Raw genomic sequence first — 24,837 nt, 5'->3', positions numbered from 1 at the left:
CTTTGCCGAGCTGAAACTTGGTCTGGGTCGAAAATGTTTGCAAAGCTTTACAAGTTCGATACTTTGACTGAACTTCTGATCGTCAGAGGCCAATCGGTTCTGCAGGAGCCTCCGCACTTTCCCTCCTGTTCTGGGAGCTTTGGTACATCCCATTGGTTCTAATGTGGACCCCAGCATCCTCTAGGACGTAAGAGAAAATAGGATTTTGGTACCTACCGGTAAATCTTTTTCTCGTAGTCCGTAGGGGATGCTGGGCGCCCGCCCAGCGCTTCGTTTTCCTGCAAATGTTATTTGGTTCAGTACAACTTTGTTTTAGTTGAGTACTGCATTGTTACTTGGTAAGTAATGTTTCAGCAGTTGCTGAGTGTTCAAGCTTCGTTGGCTTGATGTGCCTTGTATGTGTGAGCTGGTACAAATCTCACCACTATCTGTGTATAATCCTTCTCTTGAAGATGTCCGTCTCCTCGGGCACAGTTTCTAGACTGAGTCTGGTGGGAGGGCCATAGAGGGAGGAGCCAGCCCACACTCTCAAACTCTTAAAGTGGCCAATGGCTCCTGGTGGACCCGCCTATACCCCATGGTTCTAATGTGGACCCCAGCACCCTCTACGGACTCCGAGAAAAATATTTACCGGTAGGTACCAAAATCCTATTTTCTGTGTAAGTGAGGTTAGTCCACCTCTACCTAACAAGAAAAAATTCTGTATATACAGACACATATTAGAGATATCAATATCTCACTACATATTCATAAAAACCACTGGGAAGTTTCTACACATGATCTCTTTCCCGATATGTTTTCTATGTACCCATGAGCCTGTAATAAGATCTAAAAAGAAGATTCAGATTGGATAAAGAATCCCAACATCCATAATAATTTAGGATAAGTACATATTTGGGCTATCCACTATCACTCCATCCTTATACAGTAGGCACAATAGCGCCATCTTCTTCACATCCCCCACATTCTTGCAAACAGTAAAATTGACTTGGGCAGTCAATGACCTAAAAGTTATTCCCAGAGTATGAGACTTAAGAATAAACTTGTTCTGTTCATACAGAGAAAAATGCATGTGGTTCATAAGAAATTGAAAGCATTGTTTCCTCATGAAATATTAGGTTTAAAATACAAGAGATGCGTTGACTTATGCTATTAATTAAAATGTGTTCTATACAGTAGCTTGTCCTAATTGGTACGAATCCGTGTGCTATAATAGAATGTCTAGTTAGACAGTCAGTAGATAAGACACCACATGTTATACGTTTTTAAAGGTCGACAGGGGGGAAAGGTAGACATTCAAAAAGTAGACAGTACAAAAGGTCGACATGAAAATGGTCACCATAAAAAAATAGACCCCATTTTTGTTGCATTTTTGGGGTTTGTGTGGATAGTTTTGTCATCTGGGACCACCAATTGTAGATAGGCATCTGCTCGCCGCGCTTCGGGCTCGGTGGTTCGCTGCGCTGCACAAGGTTTATAACCATCTCTATGCCGACATGATTTTCGCACAGAGGGCAATCAGGTCATAACTGCGCATGCACCGCAATGCGCACGAGCATCGGACAACAGGAATCCCCGGCCAGCGACAGGATGGTGCGAAAAATCTGAAAGCATGGGCGTTCGCAAGGTGATTGACAGGAAGAGGCAGTTTGTGTGTGGCAACTGAATGTTTACTGGGAGTGTCCGGAAAAACGCAGGCGTGTCCAAGCGTTTTGAGAGAGGGTGTCTGACGTGAGGTCCGGCCCCGATCAGCCTCTTTACATCACACTGTAGGAGTAAGTCCTGGGCTGAGCAGAGACTGCACATAGTTATTGCAGCTCTGGGTACACATAGGATCGCACACTTGCATGGCAAATTTACACTCCCACTGGAGGCGGCGACTATCCGAACGCAGGACAGCAAACTTTGCAGCCCAGCGATCAGGTCTAAATCAGCCCCATGGATAGAGAAGGTACTAAAAAGTCCAAAAACATGTAGAATAAAAAAAACCTGTGTCTGCCTTTTTCATGTAGACCTTTTGACCCTGTTGACCTAATGTCTGTCTAACATGTGGTGTCTGTCTATTGACTGTCTAACTAGACACGGTTTATCTATCATCCGGATAGCAGGAATATACCTAACACATAAATTGCCTGTCTGTGTGAATAGTTTAGTTCTTCTGTTTGCCTTACAATCCAAACAGTTGTAGTCATGTGGATGCTTCAGTTTTGTTTACCTTTTATAGTAAATTACATTTACTGTAACCAGTAACTTTATAAATCTTTCTTTGTACTGAAATGTTATTTTGTTATGTGTTACCAGGGGGAAAGCCCAGGAAGCAGCCAAAGGTAAGTCGTCTGCCTGTCATCACTGAATTGTAAAATAATATTTATATAGCACTTTTCTTGAAGTACACAAACCAGGGCTGTTTCTGTGCTATATCTTATCCTGAATCTTGACTTGAATGGATCATAAATATCGTGGATTGACGGACATTTTTCCAGTTGAGTTGCAACCACTTTGGTTTGGTACTGGTTGAGATTTAAATTTAGTTTTTTTTTTAAGAAGTGGTCTAAAAATTGCTTTCTTTAGTTCAGGGAAAATGCCTGTCTGCAAAGAGCATTGTACTAAATTTGTAAATACAATGCCAATTATGTCCCTACACCCTATTAGAAGCTTGGTTGAGGCAGGGTCCAGGTCACAGGTGATTGGACATAATCTTCAGGTAATTTCAGCAGTATCTTCTACATCATTGATTCAAAGCAGGTGCCTTGCAGACGTATGCTTGGAAACTTGTCATTCATTTGGTGGCATGTTTGGGATTCCATCCAAATGAAGGTATAGTTTGGGGGGTATTCAATTACTGTCGGAACTGCCGTCTTGTCGGAAAGACGGCAGTTTCCGATTTTTTAGGTCGGAAACTGTTCCGACCTATTCAATGCCCCTGCCGTTTTTCCGACAAGACAGCGATTTCCGACTTGTCAGAAAATACGTGGATCAGCAGATTAGCCACCGATCCACATGTTTTGTCAGATTCCGCCGCCAAATCCGACAGGTTTTAGCCCTGTTTCCGACAGTGTCAATCCGACTTTAAAAATTGTCGGATTGTCATTGTTGGGAAGGGCCAAATCCTGTTGGATTTGGCCGCTCATTGAATACTGCATTGTCTGATCCTTTCATTCGGAAAGGATCCGACAAGCATTGAATACACCCCTTTTATCTGCAAAGAAATTTGCAAACTCTTGGCATCTTGACTTGGAGAGGGTTTCCTCAGGCTGCAGGCATGGTGGTTTGCAAAGCATCTCCACTATATGGAAAAGCTGATCTGACCTATTTGCTTCCGTGATATGACTTGACCGTAGTTCTGTTTTATTATAGGACATTGTGGATTGGTATTCTTCAATATGCTTTATTAGTTTCAGTTTATTTACCAGTTTTGTCTTCTGTCGTCTTTCAAGTCTGCAAACCCTTTTCTTGAGTTAACTAATACTGTTGTTGTCAATCCAAGGAGCTTGACTGTATGGTATGTGGGGTCATATTCGTACAGGAGTGATGCAATCCATTGCAGCCATCACATCCAATTTATAGTAATGGGAAAGGAGTCTTCACAGGCACCCAATACCGCAGAGAGATCCATATTTGCTTGAAGAAATACTTTGTCATATCTATGGGCAAAGTTCTATTTTGAAGGGTTGCGAATGAGAACCATATTGAGTGGTGGTCTGGTTTTATTTCCACTTCAAGAACCCATTAATAATTGCAAACATTATATCCGTTATAATTAAAATGTTTGGGTTTAAAGTCAAGCAGATTAAAAAAAATAAAATGCAAGACAAAAGTCTATATATAATATTGGCAATTATGCTATCATAGAGACAATCGGTTGCAAAACTGCCCTTCCCTTGGTATTATACTTCCTGCTGTTTTACGTTTGCTCAACATATGTACAAAATGTATAAAAACATGACATATGGGCTTAAGAATCTGTAACACTTTAGAATCGAACAGTTAATCCAGTGGAACTCAACCTTTGATGTGAAGCATTTCATAACTCGGATACTGCAGGACGCACTTATTTATTACAAATGTGTAGTATCCCAACAGGTTATGTTTTCTGGAATTCTTTAATCATGCAGAGATGAGTTAATCTATTTTACAGGGTCCGTAATTATCCCACCTGCTTCCACAAACAGAAATCCTCAATACATGACCTGTTTGGGATACTTGCTGGCTGAGGTTGAGAACCATTGATCTAATAGGTTGGGGTGTATAACTGGTAGGTGCAATGAGAAGAAATAAGGAAGAAGGGGGGTCTGCGGTAAGCGTGAGGAGTGTTGGCGGAATCTAATGAACAAGGCATGTTTGAAGCCATGGGGCATGGGAGTGTCTTCCAGAGGAGTCAAGCAGTTTGAGTGAAGTCTCCGAAGTGGGAGAAGGTAATCCCTTCTCCCACTTAGAGGCAATGCTGAGGGAAGCACATTTAGCATAGTGATTAGCAGTTTCATTGCTGATGGAGGCACTATCTGTGCAGATTTTGTATGTTTTCCACCTGTATGTGTTTCCTCGAACACTACAAAAATACAACATTAGGTTTTGATAAATAAAATAACCTAATTGTCTATGTGTGACAATGTGATAAAGAATATAGATTGTAAGCTCTATTGTGAATAGCTAAATATTCTCAGTAAGATCTGTGGAATATGTAATAACTATAGTGCTATATAAATAACTGTTAATAAATAAAAGAGAATCTAGATTGTGAACTCCACTGTAAAGTGATGCGGAATATGTGTGCACTATGTAAATAACTGTTAGAAGCAGTGATTGAGTTATTTGAATGTTGAATGTGAGGGGCTTAAACATGAATCTGGAAGGGAAAGGTTGCCCATGAAGGAGCTGAAGAGGACAGGTCGAATCAGCGCGATGAGGTCATAAAATTAAACGAGCCACGACATTAAGTAGAGAGAAAGGAAAAAGACCAGAGCGTAAGTGGTTGCAGTAGTATAAGTGGGATAAGACAAGGGCATGAATATAAGATTTGGTAGACTACAGGGTGAGCAAGCATCTGATTATGGAGATGTTGTGAGTGTGGAAGTAGGATTGGTGAGATATCATGAATGTGGGTGGTGAAGGATGACACGAAGGCTGCAGACTTAAAGAATTGGAGAATGGAGGGAAAGAAAGGGAAACCTAAAGTTGGGGTTGGGCTATAAGCTAAGTCTTAGACCTAATGAATGTAAGAAAGCTCATGAACATTCAGGTAGAGTTGGAAAAGAGAATTAAAGCTGAAATGTGAGCGGGGATTGATGGGTAATACTTAGGACAGGAAAAGTATATTTGTGTAACATCAGCATAAAGGTGGTATTGGTGGCTGAATGAGATGATGAAATCACCATGGGAGAAGAGATGAGATTAGTTTATCAAACTTTCTAAAGAGGACAGTTGGAGAAGTTGCCCATAGTAATGAATCAGATTCTAGCGATCATTTTATGTATAAAATTAAAAATGGAATCTGGTTGATGTGGGCAACTTCTCCAACTGACATCTGTAGAAGGTTTGCTATTTCTGCCGCACAGAAAGAGAATAGAAGGGGCTATGGACACAGCTTTTGAGGGACACTAACAGTCACATGGCATATGATGTAGTAACCAAGAGCATTGGGACCTCAGGTGTGTAACATTTGCCAGGTCCCTAATGCTGTGTACACACTGGCCGATATGTCAGATGTTCCATTAAGACATCATGGATGCTGCCTTGGACAGTCAATACAGTTAGTAACAAAGAGCATGAAGAGTTGTCTTATATGACATATAAAATATATGTAAATGTAACTTTTAATAGTTTAATAATAAACTAGTCAACCGTGTTGCTTGAAATCAAGCGAAAAGAATGTCCTGTGTTCTACAATGCGTTCGTCTACATTTAGGAAATCTTAGAATTTATTATATCAACTGAATTTAGGACAGAAAAAAATTGGCAAGGGCTTCGCTGCAATTTACAACCCAAAGGTAAAAAACCAAACCCCCACTCAATGCTTTTTCTATGAATAAAAAATTCACGACTTTGGCACGTTATTTCTCAACAATCTGGCCAATTATCAACATTCTGTGACCGTATTGCGCATCTACATCACACACCATGCTGAATGACGGGTGTAGATTATTAGATCTACACTAAAAAGGTCTACAGTCAATAGGTCTACCACTAATGGGAGACAGGGTCAAAAAGTTGACATAAATGGTCGACACACAAAAAGGTAGACCTTTTTTATTTTTATTTTTTTGTGAGGTGGTGTCTTATCACTTTTCTGCAACAAACAAGCCCCATCAGTTTATGCTTCGGGCAAGGTGCCTCGCTGCGCTTGGCACAGGTTACTATTCCTAATCATAGTCCACGTGGATGGTAAAGTATGAAAAAGTAAAAAAAAAAAAAAAAGACTTGTGTCTATCATATGTGTGTGGACCATTGTCTTGTCAACCTTTTGAACTGTCTACCTTTTACATGTCGACCTTTTCATCCTGTTGACCTAATGCATGTCTATCATTAGTGGTAGACCTATTGACGTAGATCTATAGTAATGATACCTTGAGTGACACCTGAACCTCCAAAATCCGTGTTGTCATTGTGGAGTAGTTTCTCTCGCAAAAAAAACTCCTTAGCCGATTAAATATATATATGTATTCAATGAAATGTGTTTAAAAGACAGTATACATAGAACCGCTTACATAGACCTTGTGTTAATGAAGAATGAAATGTGATTTAAAAACAAATCACATTGTGTATTTTGCTTACAGAATATAATCTATTTGTAATAAATATCTATTCATAAAAGTGTGGGTGAGTGGAAGGAATTCTCAGAACCAGCCCATATCTTAGTTAGGTGTTATGTAAATTTGAGCAAAGCTGTTGTAAAGTTGAATATTACTTTTAAACTACAAAATAGTATCCGTATTCTCCTGTATTTTAATATGAAGTGGGAGATTCAATTACCTGTGGTAAATTTAAATTGTGTATTATACCACTTTCAGACAGAAAAATCTCAAAAACATGGATTTTTCACAGGTTTGTGTTCCCGGGAAAAACCCGGGTTACAGTCCCTTACCCCCTTTCACACAGCACAAAAAACCCAGTAAATTCCCGGGTCGGCCCCTTTCAGACTGAACCCCTGTCAGCCCTGCAATAGACTTGTGTGTCATAAAAAATGGACTGTTTTTATGGCACACAGAGATGAGGTCATGAAAGTGGGTGGTGACAGATCACAGCATTGCATTAGCCATGGCCGACGAGTTACTGCTGAGTAGCCCTGAGTTCTTGCTGTTTTTTGCTGTTTCACACGGCAAATGAGAGCATGATGCAGCTGCTAGCACTGTGCTACCTGGCACAGTCTTATGCCAAGAGGAGAAGGGAGCAATTTCTTGCGGAGAGGGCTAATACTCGATGCCGGTATTTGCGCAGGAGGAGAGCCCTGATTTTGGGCAGCATTACGTCTACCCTGAGATTTACCAGCTCAACTAATCGATCGTTGTGGGCCAGGGACCGCAGGCATGGACAAGCTTTCTGGGCGACCGTGGAAGCTTATCAGCCAGAGGAGTGGATGGCACACTTTGGATGTCGCGTGGTACCTTTTACTACCTGCTGGAACTTCTCACTCCAGCACTCACCAGGGGAAGCACCAACTACCGCAAGACCATCGAGCCGTGTAGGAGACTGTCGATTGTGTTGTGGTGGTATGCAACCCCGGGGGAATACCGCACCATCGCCTGCTTGTTCGGTGTTGGCATATCGACGGTATGTGTGCTAGTGCGGGAAGTGACCCAGGCATTGCTGGATACCCTTTACCACCGCTTCATCTCCTTACCGCAAGGTGCCCGGCTGGATGATACCATCAAAGGTTTCCAGAAACATAAATATCCCCAGTGTGCTGGAGCCATAGATGGGACCCACATACCCATTATTGCCCCTAGAGACAACCCAGCCGATTACTACAACCGAAAAGGCTGGCACTCCATCATCCTGCAGGCTGTAGTGGACCATTAGTATTGGTAAGTAGTATGGTGTTTTAATGTGATTTATATGCTGGGCCCATGATGTGTATTATTAAACACCGCTAATACGTATACAATTCATCAGTTTCACAGATGTCTTCATTGGCTGGCCGGGTCGTGCTCACGACTCCCGGGTACTTGGCAACTCGGAATTGTTCCAGATTACAGAGGAGAACCAACATGGCTGGTTGTTCCCTAGAGAGGTAAATATTTATCTTGTGATGGGTAATATTTTTGGGATATGGGTATATATGGGTAATATTACTGCAACAGTGGCAGACAGGGCATGCTGGTATGTCTAGTTCCACAATAGCTGGAGGATCACAAGTTTCGGCTAGGGCAGGCATGTCCAAACTGCGGCCCTCCAGCTGTTGAGAAACTACACATCCCAGCATGCCCTGACACAGCTTTAGCATTCTCAGACAGCAAAACTGTCAGGGCATGCTGGGATATGTAGTGTCACAACAGCTGGAGGGCCGCAGTTTAGACATGCCTGGGCTAGAGTTAGGCTGCGGAAAAGGAGGGTTAGTCATTAGGGGAGGGGTGGGAGAGTTTAGGATACTTAGCTCCCCCATGAGAGGAATTGATTGTTGGTATTCATAATTATTGCCTGTACTTTCATGAACATTATGTATGCCACCTATACTATATATTAATTTTTATTTCCCATTACAGAAATCAAAGTTTGTGGATGGTGTGGAGATCCCGGTGCACCTTATTGGAGATGCGGCATACCCTTTGAGGCGATGGCTCATCAAGGGCTTCACACAGCATCTCCCACTCTCTCCGGAACAAGTGCATTTCACCCACACTCTCAGCTCGGCCAGGATGGTGGTGGAGAACGCCTTTGGGAGACTGAAGGGGCGCTGGCGGTGTCTACTAAAGCGCAATGACATTGCCATCACCCTGGTGCCGGATGTGGTTGCTGCTTGCTGTATCTTGCACAACTTTTGCGAGATACAGAAGGAACACTTTTTACCTGAGTGGAATGTTGTGGACACAGAACTGTGCGATACTCCTGTAGAAGCAGCAGAAGCGGCCTACGAGGGGGAGATAAGCAGTGGCAGTGCAGAGGAGATACGCAACACCATCACTGCTAACTTAAGTTATATGACACAGTAGAGGACACAAGGGATATGTTGTAAAAAATGTCTGGTTTTATTTTTTGTTCTTTGAATTCTTTTATTGTTTCAGTAAAGTTCTGTACATGTTACCTCACATGTATGAGTTTCATTATTACTTTGCAGTTTAAACTGCTGAAAAGTGCTGAATACACATAAACATCACTCTTAAAAACATTAAAGAAGAAGAAAAAAAGATAATTTGCCACTGTAGGCACATAAATAGAGGGCCTAATGCTTGTACATTTGGCTAAACGTACACCCCTATCTGTAGAAGTGGCTGAGGTAATGTCCAGCTATGGGCCGGACACTTGACAGGCCTGTAAAGTGCTGAATACACATGAACATTTTCAAAAAGAGTAAAGACAAAGAATAAAGATTATTTGCCACTGTAGGCACATAAATTGAGGGCCTAATGCTTGTACATTTGGCTAAACGTACACCCCTATCTGTATTAGTGGCTGAGGTAATGGCCAGCTATGGGTCGTACACTTGGCAATATTTACAACTGTCTGTACGAAGTGCTGCCCAGTGGACGGGTGAGAGCTGTGACATCTGGATAATTATTCTCAGTGCCATGTGGAGTATTATTCACTGTGGCATCTGGATCGGTATACACAGTGCCATGTGTAGTATTATGCCCTGTGCCATCTGGACTATTATGCACTCTTTCATGTGGACTGCTATGCATTGTAACTTCAGGACTGGTCTGCTTATTGACATGTGGACTGCTACGCGCTGGGTCGTGTGATAAATTATTTGCTGTGCCATCTAGATAACTATGCACTGCGCCATAGTTGGTAGTATTCACTGTGCCCTCTGGAATATTATGTGGAGTAGCAGTATGTTAATTTGATTGGTTTGTTGCCATAAACTGCATGCCTCTGCTATTATGCTGGTAGTTTGCAAAATTGCCCTCAGAATATTGAGGAGGAGTATACACTGGATAAGGGTGTGGAGGGTGCGGCTTGTATAATCTAGACACCAGACCGTTAAAGGAAATTTGTGCCTCTCTGTTCTCCCTAGAAATGCGTTCATGCATACCCACAAGTTGTGTGAGAAATGTATTTTGTAACTTTCTCGTTGTCAAAAAAGCGTTGTAGTCGGGCATTCTCCTGTGCCTGCATTTCTGCATCTGATTGACTAGGATTCGCGTCATAGCGCGCGTAGCTTGCTCCATCTTTGAAGATTTTTTCTTCCGTTCTGGGACGTCAAAGACTAGAAATGAAAGGAAAACAACATATTTAGAATAGCAAATAGCAGCGATGTCAGCATATATGTGCTTGAGGCCTTCTTCCTCATGCACACTAGCTTCACACTGCAACATTACATTTCTCTGACGTCCTAGTGGATGCTGGGACTCCGTAAGGACCATGGGGATATAGCGGCTCCGCAGGAGACAGGGCACAAAATAAAAGCTTAAGGATCAGGTGGTGTGCACTGGCTCCTCCCCCTATGACCCTCCTCCAAGCCTCAGTTAGATTTTTGTGCCCGGCCGAGAAGGGTGCAATCTAGGTGGCTCTCCTGAGCTGCTTAGAATAAAAGTTTAGTTAGGTTTTTTTATTTTCAGTGAGTCCTGCTGGCAACAGGCTCACTGCATCGTGGGACTAAGGGGAGAAGAAACGGACTCACCTGAGTGCAGAGTGGATCGGGTTTCTTAGGCTACTGGACACTAGCTCCAGAGGGACGATCACAGGTTCAGCCTGGATGGGTCACCGGAGCCGCGCCGCCGTCCCCCTTACAGAGCCAGAAGAGACGAAGAGGTCCGGTGAAATCGGCGGCAGAAGACATCCTGTCTTCAGACTAAGGTAGCGCACAGCACCGCAGCTGTGCGCCATTGCTCTCAGCACACTTCACACTCCGGTCACTGAGGGTGCAGGGCGCTGGGGGGGGAGCGCCCTGAGACGCAATATAACAGAATACCTTAGGTGGCAAAACAGAATACATCACATATAGCTCCTGGGCTATATGGATGTATTTTAATCCCCTGCCATTTTACACAAAAAAGCGGGAGATAAGGACGTCGTGAAGGGGCGGAGCCTATCTCCTCAGCACACAAGCGCCATTTTCCCTCACAGCTCCGCTGGAAGGACGGCTCCCTGACTCTCCCCTGCAGTCCTGCTTCAGAATCAGGGTAAAAAAGAGAAGGGGGGGCATTGTTGGCAGCAAATAACAATAATTAACAGCAGCTATAAGGGAATAACACTTATATAAGGTTATCCCTGTATATATATATAGCGCTGGGTGTGTGCTGGCAGACTCTCCCTCTGTCTCTCCAAAGGGCTAAGTGGGGTCCTGTCCTCTATCAGAGCATTCCCGGTGTGTGTGTGCTGTGTGTCGGTACGCGTGTGTCGACATGTATGAGGAGGAAAATTATGTGGAGGAGGAGCAGTTGCCTGCGTTGGTGATGTCACCCCCTAGGGAGTCGACACCTGACTGGATGATTGTATTTAAACAATTAAGTGATAATGTCAGCAATTTGCAAAAAACTGTTGACGACATGAGACAGCCGGCAAATCAGTTAGTGCCTGTCCAGGCGTCTCAGACACCGTCAGGGGCGCTAAAACGCCCGTTACCTCAGTGGGTCGACACAGACCCTGACACAGATACTGAGTCTAGTGTCGACGGTGACGAGACAAACGTAATGTCCAGTAGGGCCACACGTTACATGATCACGGCAATGAAAGAGGCATTGAACCTTTCTGACACTACAAGTACCACAAAGAAGGGTATTATGTGGGGTGAGAAAAAACTACCAATATTTTTTCCTGAGTCAGAGGAAATAAATGAGGTGTGTGAAAAAGCGTGGGTTTCTCCCGATAAAAAACAGCTAATTTCTAAAAAATTATTAGCATTATATCCTTTCCCGCCAGAGGTTAGGGCGCGTTGGGAAACACCCCCTAGGGTAGATAAGGCGCTCACACGTTTATCTAAACAAGTAGCGTTACCGTCTCCTGATACGGCTACCCTCAAAGAACCAGCTGATAGAAGGCTGGAAAATATCCTAAAAAGTATATACACACATACTGGTGTTATACTGCGACCAGCAATCGCCTCAGCCTGGATGTGCAGTGCTGGAGTCGCATGGTCGGATTCCCTGACTGAGAATATTGATACCCTGGATAGGGACAATATTTTGTTAACTATAGAACATTTAAAGGATGCATTATTATATATGCGTGATGCACAGAGGGATATTTGCACCCTGGCATCAAGAGTAAGTGCTATGTCCATCTCTGCCAGAAGAGCGTTGTGGACGCGACAGTGGTCAGGGGATGCGGATTCCAAACGGCACATGGAAGTATTGCCGTATAAAGGGGAGGAGTTATTTGGGGCTGGTCTATCGGACCTGGTGGCCACGGCAACGGCTGGAAAATCCACCTTTTTACCCCAGGTCACTCCACATCAGCAGAAAAAGACACCGTCTTTTCAATCTCAGTCCTTTCGTTCCCATAAGTACAAGCGAGCAAAAGGCCACTCCTTTCTGCCCCGGGGCAGAGGAAGAGGAAAAAGACTGCACCATGCAGCCGCTTCCCAAGAGCAGAAGCCCTCCCCTGCTTCTGCCAAGTCTTCAGCATGACGCTGGGGCTTTACAAGCAGACTTAGATATGGTGGGGGCCCGTCTCAAAAATTTCAACGCGCAGTGGGCTCACTCGCAAGTGGATCCCTGGATTCTACAGGTAGTATCGCAGGGGTACAAACTGGAATTCGAGGCGTTTCCCCCTCATCGTTTCCTGAAGTCTGCTTTACCAAAGTCTCCCTCCGACAGGGAGGCAGTTCTAGAAGCCATTCACAAGCTGTATTCCCAGCAGGTGATAATCAAGGTACCCCTCCTGCAACAAGGAAAGGGGTATTATTCCACGCTGTTTGTGGTACCGAAGCCGGACGGCTCGGTGAGACCAATTTTAAATCTGAAATCCTTGAACACTTACATAAAAAGGTTCAAATTCAAGATGGAGTCACTCAGAGCAGTGATAGCGAACCTGGAAGAAGGGGACTATATGGTGTCTCTGGACATCAAAGATGCTTATCTCCACGTCCCGATATACCCTTCTCACCAAGGGTACCTCAGGTTTGTAGTACAAAACTGTCATTATCAGTTTCAGACGCTGCCGTTTGGATTGTCCACGGCACCTCGGGTCTTTACCAAGGTAATGGCCGAAATGATGATTCTTCTACGAAGAAAAGGCATTTCAATTATCCCTTACTTGGACGATCTCCTGATAAGGGCAAGATCCAGGGAACAGTTAGAAGTCGGAGTAGCACTATCTCAGGTAGTGTTACGTCAGCACGGGTGGATTCTAAATATTCCAAAATCGCAGCTGATTCCAACGACACGTCTACTGTTCCTAGGAATGATTCTGGACACAGTCCAGAAGAAGGTGTTTCTCCCGGAGGAGAAGGCCAGGGAGTTATCCGAGCTAGTCAGGAACCTCCTAAAACCAGGACAGGTCTCAGTGCATCAGTGCACGAGGGTCCTGGGGAAAATGGTGGCTTCTTACGAAGCAATTCCATTCGGAAGATTCCATGCAAGAACATTTCAGTGGGATCTACTGGACAAATGGTCCGGATCGCATCAGCGGATAACCCTGTCGCCAAGGACAAGGGTGTCTCTCCTGTGGTGGCTGCAGAGTGCTCATCTACTAGAGGGCCGCAGATTTGGCATTCAGGATTGGATCCTGGTAACCACGGATGCCAGCCTGAGAGGCTGGGGAGCAGTCACACAGGGAAGGAATTTCCAGGGCCTGTGGTCAAGCTTGGAAACGTCTCTTCATATAAACATTCTGGAACTAAGGGCCATTTACAATGCCCTAAGTCAAGCAAAACCTCTGCTTCAGGGTCAGGCGGTGTTGATCCAATCGGACAACATCACGTCAGTCGCCCACGTAAACAGACAGGGCGGCACGAGAAGCAGGAGGGCAATGGCAGAAGCTGCAAGGATTCTTCGCTGGGCGGAAAATCATGTGATAGCACTGTCAGCAGTATTCATTCCGGGAGTGGACAACTGGGAAGCAGACTTCCTCAGCAGCCACGACCTTCACCCGGGAGAGTGGGGACTTCACCCAGAAGTCTTCCACCTGATTGTAAACCGTTGGGAAAAACCAAAGGTGGACATGATGGCGTCACGTCTAAACAAAAAACTGGACAGATATTGCGCCAGGTCAAGGGACCCTCAGGCAATAGCAGTGGACGCTCTGGTAACGCCGTGGGTGTACCACTCAGTGTATGTGTTCCCTCCTCTGCCTCTCATACCAAAAGTACTGAGAATCATAAGAAGGAGAGGAGTAAGAACTATACTCGTGGTTCCGGATTGGCCAAGACGGACTTGGTACCCGGAACTTCAAGAGATGCTCACGGACGAACCGTGGCCTCTACCTCTAAGAAAGGACCTGCTACTGCAGGGGCCTTGTCTGTTCCAAGACTTACCGCGGCTGCGTTTGACGGCATGGCGGTTGAACGCCGGATCCTGAGGGAAAAAGGCATTCCAGAAGAAGTCATCCCTACTCTGGTCAAAGCCAGGAAGGACGTAACCGCAAAACATTATCACCGCATTTGGCGTAAATATGTTGCGTGGTGTGAGGCCAAGAAGGCCCCTACAGAGGAATTTCAACTGGGTCGTTTCCTTCATTTCCTGCAAACAGGACTGTCTATGGGCCTAAAATTAGGGTCCATTAAGGTTCAAATTTCGGCCCTGTCGATTTTCTTCCAGAAAGAACTGGCTTCAGTACCTGAAGTTCAGACATTTGTAAAAGGGGTGCTGCACATACAGCCTCCTTTTGTGCCTCCAGTGGCACCTTGGGATCTCAATGTGGTGTTGAGTTTTCTAAAGTCACATTGGTTTGAACCACTTTCCACTGTGGACTTAAAATATCTCACATGGAAGGTGTCGATGCTGTTAGCCTTGGCTTCAGCCAGGCGTGTGTCAGAATTGGCGGCTTTATCATATAAAAGCCCTTACTTGATATTTCATTCTGACAGGGTGGAATTGAGGACTCGTCCTCAATTTCTACCTAAGGTGGTTTCTGCATTTCACATGAACCAACCTATTGTGGTACCTGCGGCTACCAGGGACTTAGAGGACTCTAAGTTGCTTGACGTTGTCAGGGCCTTGAAAATATATGTTTCCAGGACGGCTGGAGTCAGAAAATCTGACTCGCTGTTTATCCTGTATGCACCCAACAAGCTGGGTGCTCCTGCTTCTAAGCAGACGATTGCTCGTTGGATTTGTAGTACAATTCAGTTTGCACATTCTGTGGCAGGATTGCCACAGCCAAAATCAGTAAAAGCCCATTCCACAAGGAAGGTGGGCTCATCTTGGGCGGCTGCCCGAGGGGTCTCGGCTTTACAACTTTGCCGAGCAGCTACTTGGTCAGGGGCAAACACGTTTGCTAAATTCTACAAATTTGATACCCTGGCTGAGGAGGACCTGGAGTTCTCTCATTCGGTGCTGCAGAGTCATCCGCACTCTCCCGCCCGTTTGGGAGCTTTGGTATAATCCCCATGGTCCTTACGGAGTCCCAGCATCCACTAGGACGTCAGAGAAAATAAGATTTTACTTACCGATAAATCTATTTCTCATAGTCCGTAGTGGATGCTGGGCGCCCATCCCTAGTGCGGATTGTCTGCAATACTTGTATATAGTTATTGTTACAAAAATTCGGGTTATTATTGTTGTGAGCCATCTTTTCAGAGGCTCCTTTGCGTTTATCATACTGTTAACTGGGTTCAGATCACAAGTTGTACGGTGTGATTGGTGTGGCTGGTATGAGTCTTACCCGGGATTCAATATCCTTCCTTATTATGTACGCTCGTCCGGGCACAGTATCCTAACTGAGGCTTGGAGGAGGGTCATAGGGGGAGGAGCCAGTGCACACCACCTGATCCTTAAGCTTTTATTTTGTGCCCTGTCTCCTGCGGAGCCGCTATATCCCCATGGTCCTTACGGAGTCCCAGCATCCACTACGGACTACGAGAAATAGATTTATCGGTAAGTAAAATCTTATTTTTTTTGTATTGGTCATGACAAAGATATCATGGAAGTGCACAATTGTACAAACACTGCATGCTATGCACGATGTCTCCTTTCTTCAACAACAAACAGCAACAACAGCAAACAACATCATTGTGGAATACGGCCCATACTATATACTGGATTTTAAATATAAGAAAAATATTAAGTGTGTGTAAAATAAAAGCAAAAAAACTTACTGCTCCTCCGCAACTTTGGCGCCTCAGTATGCGCAGAAGTCGGTGTCCCAGCCGGAGTCACCGCACTGCTTTCACTGGTATCAACCTCGATAGTATCGGTGACTGGGTCCCCCCCACAGCAGCCGGCGGATCGGTGTCACTGATCTCAGTGATATCATCAAACAGCATTGGTGGCGTCAGTGGGATGGATTGGCTGCTCTCTGGGGTAGCGCTTCGTGAGGACGCACAACTGGACGATGAAATGGCAATGGGATTAACCAGTGCAGAATTGCCAAATACTTAATTGCACTGATCTTAGTAAAGCCACTCAATTCGAGCAGCACCACTTTTCCTCCTGTTGTGGTCGTGAACTTTGTTGTAGTATTTGCGCAGAGCTTTCAATTTGTTCACTACCTGCTGCTGTGTGCGCTCAATGCCCTTTGAGGTAAGTATCTTGGCAATGTTGGTGTACACTGTGGCGTCCTTCACTGTTCCAGTGATCTGCTTCCGGATCTCCTCTCACAGAAAGCAGCTCCCTGATTTCTTCCTCCTTCCAATGCGCCATGCTGTCTCCCTCCGTCTCCCCTGCAGCATAAAGATGACCACAGACACCAGCACCAGTGCCTCGCCCGCTCAGCCAATCGCCAGTGCTCCGCCAGCTCAGCCAATTAGCGCCGTCAGCTGCGACCTGTTTCTAAAATACCGGGTCGGACCCTTTCAGACAGCCGGCAACCCGTGTAAGAGCCGGGAAAAACCCAGGTAAATTCCTGGGTTGAATTCCCGGGAACTCAGTCCCGTGTTGACCCTTTCAGACATAAAAAACATCCCGGGTCGACCCTTCAGGAGCCGGGAAATTACCGGGTTTTTTTCTCTGTCTGAAAGGGGTATTAGACTACCGACTTTTCCCGATAGCTTAGTTAATGCCTGTTAACTTAATGTATAAACAGAGGTTAACGTGCGTAAACTCACAATCTAAGAAAAGTTCACATTCGTGCTATAACGCAGTCGTGGCACCCATTAACCACAACGTTTCTCTCTTTTTTTTTTTTTTTTTTTGACCCGTTGAAGCAAGTGAAAAAAATACCCTATTACTGCTGAATTTTGGGCTAACTGGATAGCCCCAGGAGATCGATTAGCTTGCGGTACTCTACCATGGCTAATTGAATTCCCCACCTAAATGTCAGTCATGTAACCGTGCAGAATGGAATTGAGTTGAGGTATACACTAATTAGCAGATTGTAATATGTGTCTAACCAGACAACTTACTCTATTAAATTATCTGACTATATTTTTAAACTTCTAAAGCAGTGATTCTGAAACTCTGTCCTCAAGGACCCCCAACAGTTCATGTTTTCCAGGTCACCTAGCAGGTGCTCAGGCGTACTAATTACTCGCTGACACATTTTAAAAGATCCACAGGTGGAGCTAATGATTTTGCTTGTCATTCTGTGAGGAGACCTGGAAAACGTTAACTGTTGTGGGTCCTTAAGGACAGAGGGGGTAATTCAATGTTGATCACAGCAGCAGATTTGTTAGCAGTTGGGCAAAACCATGTGCACTGCAGGGGGTGGGGGGGCAGATTGCAGAGTAAAAATAAAGCAGCCAGTATTTGCCCTGCACAGAAACAACATAACCAACCCAAACTTTCTCTGCAAATGTTATATCTGCCCCACCTGCAGTGCACATGGTTTTGCCCAACTGCTAATCAGCTACTGCGATCAACTCTGAATTACCCTCAGAGTTTGGGAACCATTGCGCTAGAGCAGTGGTTCCCAACTTCGGTCCTCAAGTACCCACAACAGTTCATGTTTTCCAGGTTTCCTCACAGGATTGCAAGTGAAATAATTAGCTCCACCTGTGGTTATATATTACCAGTGGGTAAGGAGTTTAGATGTGTTCTAAATACTTTTTCAAACTGGATATTACTGAAATGGTGCACAAAAGAAGTAAATTAGTGTCAGGGTACAAAAGATCTTCTTGGACTGGTTGTAAAATAACAATATTATTTTTTGGGTCAGGAACATAGCATGAACAAAAGAACAAGTCTAGAACTGTAAGCCATTTAGTCCTATTTATTTATTTTATTTATTTATATATTTATTTATTTTAATACTGGTAAATTTTTATTAAAAGTTTAAAAAATGTATCCAAAATCGACTATAATACAGCAAACATAAAAGACACATACTGAACATAAAGACAGACATAGCAACATATCATCCGATGCCGAAATCCCAACACCAGAATCACCAGCAAATATGGGTATAACTACTTTTATGGACTACAGGTTGAGTATCCCTTATCCAAAATGCTTGGGACCAGAGGTATTTTGGATATCGGATTTTTCCGTATTTTGGAATAATTGCATACCATAATGAGATATCATGGCAATGGGACCTAAATCTAAGCACATAATGCATTTATGTTTTATATGCACCTTATACACACAGCCTGAAGGTCATTTTAGCCAATATTTTTTATAACTTTGTGCATTAAACAAAGTGTGTCTACATTCACACAATTCATTTATGTTTCATATACACCTTATATACACACTCTGAAGGTCATTTAATACAATATTTTTAATAACTGTGTGTATTAAAGTTTGTGTACATTGAGCCATCAGAAAACAAAAGTTTCACTATCTCACTCTCGCTCAAAAAAGTCCGTATTTCGGAATATTCCGTATTTCGGATATTTGGATATGGGATACTCAACCTGTAGTAGGTATGAAGTCAGCCACCGCTATTTATTACCAGTGGGTAAGGAGTTCAGACGTGTTCTACATACTTTTTCAAACTGGATATTACTAAAATGGTGGACAAAAGAAGTACATTACGTGTCGGGGTACAAAAGATCTTCATGACTGGTTGTAAAATAACAATAATAATAATTTTTCTGCCATGAGCATAGCATGAACCAAGTCTAGAACTGAAAGCCATTCAATCCTATTTATTTTATTTATTTATTTTAATACTGGTAAATTTTTATTAGACGTTTAAAAAATGTAGCCAAACCGGCTATGATACAGCAAACATAAAAAACACATAAAGAACATAAAGACAGACATAGCAACATGTCCGATGCCGAAATCCCAACACCGGGGTGATGAGTTTTGGTGTAGGCGCCACCCAGGGGGGATTAGGATTAGGCTGTGTGGGGATGGAGGGTTAGGGTTTGGCTGCGAAGAGGGGGTGAATAGGTTTAGGCACTAAGGGGGTGGTTAGGGTTGGACACTAAGGGGGGAGGTTAGGATTAGGGGGTAGGGATGTGAATTAGAATACTTACCTTACCTTTGTTGGGATCATGACTGTCGGGATGCCGGCATCGGTATTGTGACCACTGGTATCTGTCAGGTCCGGGTGTTTTTGTGAATCCGTTAACCTGGAACCAACCACAGGTGTAGGTGCTGGGGTATGAAGAAAACAGGGAGGACGAAGGAAGTTCCGTTTCATATATTTATTAAAGTAACAATTCAGTAAGGAGTTAAATGACTAGTTGTTAATCATCATTATACTGGTTAATGCAGACATGGAGAATTAACTGTAAGAATTTGCAATGGAGTTTTAAGAGTTAACTGAGAGACTGTGAAGAATTATCCTTGTAATGACAACATAGAAAAAGTACTGAATTGGGTTACTTGCGGGTTCCGGAGATCACTGTGAAACTGTAGTAGATGGTGAGGTGATGAATGGGTTAAATGCAGAGTTGAACAAACGAACAGCTGAGGGAATTGGAATCCTCCAGACTTTGTATGATACGCAGACAGACAAGGTAACCTCATGCAGGACACTGGGAATCCAAGTATTTCCAATAGGTGTGCAATTGACTGATAGCACAATGGAGAGCCGGTAGATCTTTGGCAGTGAAGGCTGCAAAACGGACCTCTGGGAACGGAGGCGATATCTGGACCACGGGAATCACACAGGAATGCACGGAGAGAGTTCAGAGCTAGAGCACAGCTTTGATACAACAAAGCACTGGCCCAGAGTGACATAATCCCAGCCTACTTAAAGGCAGCACAAGCACGGGATTGGCTTACACCTGCCCACAGGTGTTTTCACAAGTGCTCAGTATTAGCTATTTGGTCTCCAACATGGCCACCTCCTATACAGCAGACACACCGCAGTGCCTTAGGCCATTTGGTCCCCGCACTCACAGTTCCCAGACTCTGCATTACCTGTGCCATTGATCACGCCGTGTCCCCACACGGGCGCACAGCACCGCGAGCAACCGCACTGGCAACGGATGAACCCCAGAACCCGCAAAGGTGAGAGACCGGTTCGTGACAGTACCCCCTCTTCTACGGGTGGTCTCCGAACACCTTTGAACCTTGTCAGGATTTTTGGAGAAGTATTTCTGTACTAGTCTTGGAGCATGAACATCTTCAGAGAAAACCCAGGATCTCTCCTCCGGGCCGTAACCCTTCCAGTCGACCAGAAACTGTAAACGTCCATATCGGGAACGTGAGTCCACAATCTCTTTAACTTCAAATTCCTCATTCTGCAAAGAGTGAACTTTAGGAGATTTGGACTGGGTAGTACGGAACTTATTGAGAATCAAAGGCTTCAGTAAAGATGTACGAAAGGCGTTAGGAATTCTCAAAGACGGTGGCAGCTTGACTTTGTATGACACAGGGTTGAGTACCTTTACAATGGGAAATGGACCAATAAACCTGGGAGCAAATTTCTTAGAAGGAACTTTGAACTTGAGATTGCGCGTAGAAATCCAAACTTGGTCTCCCACTTTGTAATTCGGTACAGCTTTACGTTTTTTATCTGCAAAAGATTTATAACGAGCGGAAGTTTTGACCAAGGACTTACGTACACAACTCCAGATGCTAGATAGACGTTGAAGCTCTTGATCTGCCGCTGGGACCTCTAGGGCTGGCAATGGATGAAACTCTGGCACACGAGGATGAAAGCCGAAGTTAATATAAAAGGGCGTAGATTCTGAAGATGAATGGAAGAGATTATTATGAGCAAATTCTGCCAATGGTAGGTAGTCAACCCAGTCATCCTGTGAGGACGATATATATAGCCGGAGAAATGTTTCAAGGTCTTGGTTGACTCTCTGTTTGTCCATCTGTCTGAGGATGATATGCAGAAGAAAAGTTCAACTTGACATTTAAAGATGAACAAAGCGACCTCCAAAACTTGGCCACAAACTGTGTTCCCCGATCAGAAACAATTTCTCGAGGAAGGCCATGCAACTTGAAGATTTCAGAGATGAACAATCTGGCTAGTAAAGGGGCTGATGGTAACCCAGTTAATGGAATGAAATGTGCCATTTTCGAAAATCGATCCACTATCACCCAAATGGTATTTCGCCCTTTTGATGGAGGTAGATCGGTCACGAAATCCATTGAGATATGAGTCCATGGTTGTTTGGGTATGGATAGTGGATGTAACAAACCTGGTGGAGAACTTCTTGGACTCTTATGTTGGGCACATTTAGGACATGCTGCTATAAACTCTTGGACATCGGCTTTGAGACGTGGCCACCAATAAGACTGTTGAATAAACTTGAGAGTCTTTAGAACCCCAGGATGACCCATGAAGGAAGAGGAGTGAGCCCAGGTAAGCAGCCGTTTTCGAAGACTTGTGGCGACAAAGGTCTTGCCAGGCGGAGGAACTGGAGAGGTTCGAGTCATTAAAAAGGACCTAGGATTCACAATGGCTTGATTTGTGGTAGCATCATTTAATTCAGAAGAAGCAAAGGACCGGGAAAGGGCATCTGCCTTTTTGTTCTGAGACCCTGGACGATAGGTGAGTTTGAAATCAAATCGTGAGAAGAAAAGCGCCCATCGAGCTTGTCGTGGATTCAAACACTGAGCTGACTGCAGATACAGAAGATTCTTATGATCAGTATAAACTGTAATGCGATGTTGAGCTCCTTCTAGAAGGTATCTCCACTCCTCAAATGCCAACTTGATGGCAAGTAACTCTTGCTCACCGATTGCATAATTACGTTCTGCCGGGAGGAACTTACGGGAGAAATATCCGCAGGGATGGACCTTTTTATCTTCAAAGACTTGTGACAACACAGCTCCTACTGCTTCTGTAGATGCATCCACCTCTAGTAGAAAGGGACGATTCAGATCAGGCTGTCGAAGAATGGGGGCTGACACAAAGGCTTGCTTTAAATCAGAGAAGGCTTTGATTGCTTCTGAAGACCAGTTCGTAGGATTTGCTCCCTTACGAGTTAGGGCTGTGATGGGAGCAGCTAACGTAGAATAATTCTTAATGAATCTCCTATAGAAATTAGCAAAGCCGAGAAATCGCTGAATCCCCTTGAGAGTTGTAGGAGTGGACCAATCTCGGATAGCTTGTACCTTACCGGGATCCATACATAGCTCTGATCCAGAAATGATGTAACCAAGGAACGGTATGGAAGATACTTCAAAAGTGCACTTCTCTAACTTACAATAAAGTTGATTTTTCCTCAGACGTGTCAGTACCTCTTTAACTTGGTGACGGTGAGACTTTATATCCCTAGAGAATATTAGGATATCATCCAGGTACACTACTAGACACTTGTAGAGAAGATCACGAAAAAGTTCATTCACATAGCTTTGAAAAACTGCAGGTGCATTACAAAGACCGAAAGGCATTACAAGGTATTCGTAATGCCCATCCCGGGTATTAAAAGCAGTCTTCCACTCGTCCCCTTCTCGGATGCGGATTAAGTTGTAGGCCCCTCGGAGATCCAGTTTTGTAAACACAGTAGCTCCTTTTACCCGGTCAAATAATTCTGGAATTAAGGGTAATGGATACTTGTTTTTCACAGTGATCTCATTGAGTCCACGGTAATCTATGCATGGTCGTAACCCACCGTCCTTCTTCTTAACGAAAAAGAATCCGGCTCCTGCAGGTGAAGAAGATGGTCTGATAAATCCTTTGGTTAGATTTTCTTGTATATAATCAGACATGGCTTGCGTCTCTGGGATGGATAGCGGATAAATTCGTCCCCTAGGAGGTGTTTTACCCGGAACCAGGACAATTGGGCAGTCCCATTCGCGATGAGGAGGTAGAGAGTCCGCTGCTTGTTTACTGAAAACATCTGCAAAGGATTGATACACCGGAGGTAGGTCGGGAAGGCTGATTGACCGGAGAGGTACAATTGAGGCTAAACAGTCCTTGGTACAAGATTTACCCCATGAAAGGACTTCCATGGTTTGCCAATTAAGTTGAGGGTTATGTTTCTGCAGCCAAGGTAAACCAAGTATCACATCTTGAGAGGCTTTGGGAATCACGTAGAAGGAGAGGTATTCGGAATGGAGCACACCAACTTTCATCTTGAGACATACGGTTCGATGAGTAATTATACCATCTGGAATTCGACTTCCATCCACTGCTGTAACGGCAACTGCTGCTTCCAGAGGCATGGTTTGAACTTTAGACCGCATGACAAAGGCTGAGGAGATGAAGTTCTCGGCTGCCCCAGAATCTAGGAGAGCTGAAACTTTCACTGTAGAACTTGGAACTTCTAATTGAATAGACAAGGTCGGCTCTTTCCCAGAACGTGATTCTAGAGTAACTCCTAGCTTAACCTCTCTTGAATAAGCTAGGAGCGAGAGTTTCCCGGTCGGAGTTTGCAGAATTTAACTAAGTGTTCAGAGGACCCACAGTACATGCAGAGGTTACCCTGTCGACGACGAAGTCGTTCCTCTTCTGTGAGGCGAGAGCGCCCAATCTGCATAGGTTCGTCTGTCGTTACCGGAGACTGTGATGAAGAATCTTGTCGAGGCCTAGGATGATAACGTGGACTGGATCGCTCTGGCCTGGATTTCTCTAAACATCGCTCCCTGTAGCGTAGGTCAAGTTTGTTACAGAGAGAAATCAATTCATCCAGTTTAGTTGGCACATCCCGGATAGTTAAATCGTCCTTGATTCTCTCAGAAAGTCCATTCCAAAACGCGGCGATCAGGGCCTCCTCATTCCAGTTTAACTCTGAAGACAACGTGCGAAACTGAACAATATATTGATTGACAGGACGTAAACCTTGACGTAGACGGAGAATCTCCAAAGATGCTGAGGTGGTCCTGCCGGGTTCGTCAAAGATTCTCCGGAAAGAAGATACAAACTCTTTGTAATTAGAGAGGATAGGATCACCTCTCTCCCATAATGGTGATGCCCACTCCAGAGCCTGACCGGAGAGGAGGGCAATAATATATGCGACCTTAGAACGAGCTGATGGGAAACTGGCGGACATCAGTTCGAACTGGATCTCGCATTGATTCAGGAATCCCCTGCAAAGTTTTGGAGTTCCGTCAAACTTACTCGGAGAGGGTAACTGCAAGCGGGACGTAGGCAGCATCACAGGAGAAGCTGTAGTGGTAACTGGGACAACCGGAGTTGGAATCTGGACTTGAGACGTTTTAATTGCTGTATGAAGAGTCTCTAAACGGTCTGCCATAGTTTGCAAAAACTGCACTATTTGTGTCTGTATAGACTCCTGGTTTTCCAGACGAGAAAGGATATTTGACGTAGCACCGCCTCCTG

At 44.3% G+C, this 24,837-nt stretch overlaps 1 protein-coding gene and 1 long non-coding RNA gene across 4 annotated transcripts in view; one reads left to right on the top strand and one right to left on the bottom strand.

Annotated features, from left to right (window-relative positions):
* The window catches only part of LOC134910544 (uncharacterized), a 263,414-nt gene that overhangs the window by 68,629 nt on the left and 169,948 nt on the right, over positions 1 to 24,837 (bottom strand). The gene's annotated exons all lie outside the window — the stretch shown is intronic.
* Positions 1 to 24,837, top strand: part of AP1AR (adaptor related protein complex 1 associated regulatory protein) — a 192,138-nt gene that overhangs the window by 108,513 nt on the left and 58,788 nt on the right. For all 3 annotated transcript variants that reach the window (XM_063918677.1, XM_063918687.1, XM_063918666.1), the window contains exon 4: positions 2,302 to 2,327. In XM_063918677.1, the coding sequence (XP_063774747.1) occupies positions 2,302 to 2,327 (26 nt within the window). The remainder of the gene's footprint in view (positions 1 to 2,301; positions 2,328 to 24,837) is intronic.

Source organism: Pseudophryne corroboree, chromosome 1 (genome assembly GCF_028390025.1).
Source record: "Pseudophryne corroboree isolate aPseCor3 chromosome 1, aPseCor3.hap2, whole genome shotgun sequence".
Taxonomy (NCBI): domain Eukaryota; kingdom Metazoa; phylum Chordata; class Amphibia; order Anura; family Myobatrachidae; genus Pseudophryne; species Pseudophryne corroboree.
Note: the sequence above shows the minus strand (reverse complement) of the source record. Positions and strands in the feature narration are given on the sequence as shown.